General features: G+C 32.9%; 1 protein-coding gene across 1 annotated transcript; it reads right to left on the minus strand.

The window, feature by feature from the left end:
* Window positions 1-972: 972 nt before the first annotated feature.
* Window positions 973-3,010, minus strand: LOC141692403 (uncharacterized). The gene has a single exon (XM_074497225.1). It carries the CDS (start codon window positions 2,447-2,449, stop codon window positions 986-988), a length of 1,464 nt encoding a protein of 487 aa, XP_074353326.1. The 5' UTR covers window positions 2,450-3,010; the 3' UTR covers window positions 973-985.
* Between the last annotated feature and the right edge of the window lie 1,639 nt (window positions 3,011-4,649).

Raw genomic sequence — 4,649 nt, forward strand, 5'->3', positions numbered from 1 at the left:
GGATTTTGGAGATGAATCATATCAAGAACTTGAAAATTTAGGGTGAAAAAAATCAATCAATGGAGAAGTCAGATATTAGAGAAGAAAAATGTGAGCACTGTGACTGTGTTAATACAATATGTCAAGATGTATTATGTATTAAATATTAATCCACAATTAGTTTAGTACACATGTGACATGAAAAAAAAAATTGAAAAAAAATTAAAAATAAAAATGGTAGGTCACGTGACAGCAATGGTCTATCCGCCACTGAATGTACCTGTTTTTGTTTACCAAAAGTTCAGATGGTAAATTTTCATGTCTTGTATCTTGTAGAAAGGTGCCCCTTCCTGTCGATACAATTTCTGGGCTTAGCACCTCCGTCTACTTATAGTTTTAAACAAATCTTCAAGAATATGAATATCCCATTATAGACTAAATGCAGTGGCAGCAAGTTAATCACATTGTAATACCCAATTATGCATGCAATGTATTTAATTGCAAGCTTTACTAAAAGCCATTGTCCAATTAATTGCTTTTTCTTAAACAATCCTTACGCCAGAAGACTAAATTGCAAGGCACTATGGCTATAACGATTATCGCAAAAGCTAAATATCTGAGAACAAAAAAAAATGTTGCAGATCAATGCTTAGTAGAAGATGCAATCCTAGAAAATCCACAACTGTAAACCTAGAAGATGCAAGAAATTTTGAAAATCCAGTGGGTCAGATGAGATATATTTCAAGAAACCACTAATGCAAGAAGCTTACATACAAGATCATTTTATAATTCAAATCAGGGGAAAGTGGGAAAGTATAAGGGCTAAGAGTAGCTCAAGAAAATTCTAAACAATTGATTGTTCAATTTCCTAAGAAACAACTTATAGAGGAACTTGTTATAAATTGGAGAGTAAAAATACAAAAAAAACTTTCAGCTTTGAGAAAAAAAATGAAATACTTCCAAAAGAAAAACTACAGATGTTACATAAAACTGTGCAGCTATACCATTACCACCATTGATGAACAAGAACTCCACTTTTTCGCAGAGAGATAAAAAGGTCTAAGCATTGTCCGTAAGTTTTCTCATACTTGGGAGATCTCTCTCCAGGACAGCATCTCTGCCATCGATTGTAATGGCATTCAAGAAAGATTTCATCTATCAAACATATGGCTCCCGTTTCAAACAGCCTCGGAATCAAATCAAATTCAGTTCCTTCCACATCCATCTTCATCACTACAAAATCTTTCTCAGATACTGTACTCTTCAACCAATTAGCAAAGTCGAACCCCTGAATCTTATCAACCTCGGCAACGGAGCTAGTAGCGGATTGGACTGGTTTAATCCGTCCCATCCCCCTACCTTTAACCAAATTTTTATGACCACCTGGATCCTGATTAATTTCAAAAAACAAACTCTCATTCCTAACCCACGCTGCATAAGGCAATAACGTAACTCCTTTTTTATACTTATACTCATCATAAAAAATCTTATCAGCCTCAATAGCATAAATCTCAAATGTCTTATTCTGTTTCGGATACTGTTTCTTAAACCAACTAGCTATACTTGATCCGTAACTCCTTGCCCCAACGTCTACATACATATACCTCCTCTTAAAATTAATATCAGCAACCGATGAAAGATACTTGACATTCTTAATATTCCTCTTCAATGTAATCCACGGTTTCAACGGTTCTTCCATGATCAAAGGTTCTGCCTTCCTAACTGTCTCTTTCTTATACCCCGGAACAGCACACACATTATCCTCCGAAACCCTCCCAACCGATTCCCTAATCAACTCTCTCCTCACAAAATCACTCTCTTTCTTCATAACAATTTCACGAACAAATTCTAAACCACCGTACCCCTTAACTTGTCGTGATCGCATAAATGTACAACAATCAAACAATTCAATAAACGAATTAAAACTATACGTATCAATCGAAAATGTAAGCAAAACAAAATGCCCTTGGGGTTTAAGTGTTCTACCAACTTCATTAGCAAACAATGACTGATTAATAGACAAATCAAGCGTATTAATACCCGCAAAAATGAAACTAAAACTATCATCATTAAAAGGCTGTTTAACACCCTGACCTGAAATCACCAATGGTTTAAAAGATTTCTTGAAAACCCCAATAGAATTCCACACTCCAATGTTCTTTAAGGCCAACACATCATCACCCGAAGGCGTATCAAGACACAAGGACTTGGAATTTCTCGAAAGATAGCCATCGGAAATGAGATCTTTGAAAAGAGTAGTGTAGAATTTGATGGCTTGATCGGAATGTTTAGGTTTGGAGGGAGAAGAACGGACGGTGGAGATTGAAGGGGAGGATAAATCAAGGGTGGAGATGAAACAGAAATAAGCGAATCTTAAGGCTATGAAAATTAGACAGAAGATGAAGATTCGAGTTAGTGTTGTTCGGACATAGTTGGGTTTTGTTCCCGTGGTGATTCCCATATGACCCATTTAATGTATGTGTATGTGTTGTTGTGTTCGTGAGTCTCTCTCTCTCTCCCCCTCCCTCTCTCTCTCTGTATGTTTGTGTGAGTCTCTCTCTTTTTGTGTGAATCTCTCTCTGTCTCTCTCTCTCTGTCTCTCTCTCTCCGTGTGTTTGGGTGAATCTCTCTCTGTCTCTCTCTGTCTATGTGTGAATCTCTCTCTGTCTCTCTCTATCTATGTGTAAATCTCTCTCTCTCTCTCTGTCTATCTCTCTCACTGTCTATCTCTATATCTGCGTGTGATGGATTAACGGGAGGAGAAGCGAGAGGAGGTGTGATTGCCGCCGATGAGAAAAGTGGGGAGAAGAGAGAGGCGGGGCAAAAATGGATAGGTGCGATTGAGTATCATCGGCGAAGGGTGGCCGGAAAAAACGGTGGTTAAGGGCGGAGGTAGAGATTGATTTAGGGAGAGAGAAAAGAGGGGTGGCGAAAAAGGTAACGGGAGTGAGACTGTGGGTGCAGTTGGAATGTTGGATAGTTGTAGATTACAGGAACGGGACCAGTGTCCGTTGTTGGTTATGTACCCCTAAACTAACTGTATTTTTTGACATTCTACAAAATCATGACACCACAAGATAACCCATAATCTATTACGTTACGGTACAAGATAATGACATCAGCAATCTCTCTTAGCGATTTTACTAATTAATCACCTGATTTAATTATTCCAACATACTCCACTGATTTATTTTTATAATCAAATTAATTATTACATTTTTTTCTTAAATTAATATATTTAGTTTAATAAATTAATTATTTCTCTATTTTATTAAAAATATCTGATTAATGCCCTGATTAATCAATTCAATTCATTATCGATTATCCAATTAATCACTGAAAAGTTATTTTACCAAATAAGACCGATTTCCATGTTTTCAAAAAAGAAAGACCGATTTCCATTTTTTAGAACAATGTAAGCAACTAGTAAACATATACATCAAGTAAATTTACACCTTCTCATTTTCAATTATTTACATTTTTTAAAAATTTTAAAAATAATAAATTTCATCTACCTTTCTTCACTTTATACGTTTAATTGTATCAAATTTATTGTATAGTATTTTTATTTTGTTATTAATATTCAATAATATTTTACAAATTATAAATATATTATCATGTATAATATATTATAATAATTTAACGGGTTTAAAATATCAAAGATTGGAGGAATTGGAGGAATGTTAGAGGTGGTAAAAGTGTATCAAAAATTATTTTCAAATTAGATGTGATATATTTTAATTGGTAGGATGCAAATAAATATACATCGATCCAAAATATTTTAAAGAAAATGAATCCATGAATGATAATTATCTTCACATCATCATTTTAACCAATTGAAAATGAATTTGAGAGTTTTCTTTTGGTTGATTTTTATATACTAACGATTTGGTTGCGGATGGAAATTTTGAAAAATCATAAATTATGGTTTAATTTAATTTTTACTCCTCAACGGATCCAAACCGCACCGCACCCCTAAATTTTTGTTCGGAAAACAACTTATTCTGAATTGTATCTTGTCTTATATTTCTAAAATATGTTCCTAGGAATTAATTTAATTTGGAAAATCAACTTATTCATACTTTTTATATATATATATGTTATTATTATAATTCCAGTATATTGATTAGAAAATCGATCAATACATAATCCATTAATTATCTGGGGACCACAGCATATGAAATGAACAATACATATGGGGAACAATGGAACTATCATTAATTCATTATCCGATTCATTACATTATCCGATCAATACAGTGTGTAATTATCGGGGGTGTTTGGTTCAACAAATGTGGCTATGAGGTATTAAGTGGGAATGCATATGTTTGGTTAAAAAAATTTGTTTTAAAACCCAATCCTGAAATCTATGAAGTATGGGGTTTAGAAATCTGTTTGAAAAGATGGGTATAAGTTAAATCAAACTCTGGGTATAATTTTCAATATTTTTTCTAGTCTTTCTTTTTAATTAAAGTATAATTCTTTTTTTAGCTTTAGTTTTAATATTGATGAATAAAAATATGAATGTTTATTTTTTATTTTCTTAGATACTACGTAAAAATATTTATAAACTCATATTTTAATAAGAAAAATTATTAAAAGTACTAGCTTTATTTATTTATTTTTTTTGCGATTTTACTATCTTTTAAATTATTTTTTTACAAAAATATA

The sequence above is a fragment of the Apium graveolens genome, chromosome 10 (genome assembly GCF_009905375.1).
Source record: "Apium graveolens cultivar Ventura chromosome 10, ASM990537v1, whole genome shotgun sequence".
NCBI lineage: Eukaryota > Viridiplantae > Streptophyta > Magnoliopsida > Apiales > Apiaceae > Apium > Apium graveolens.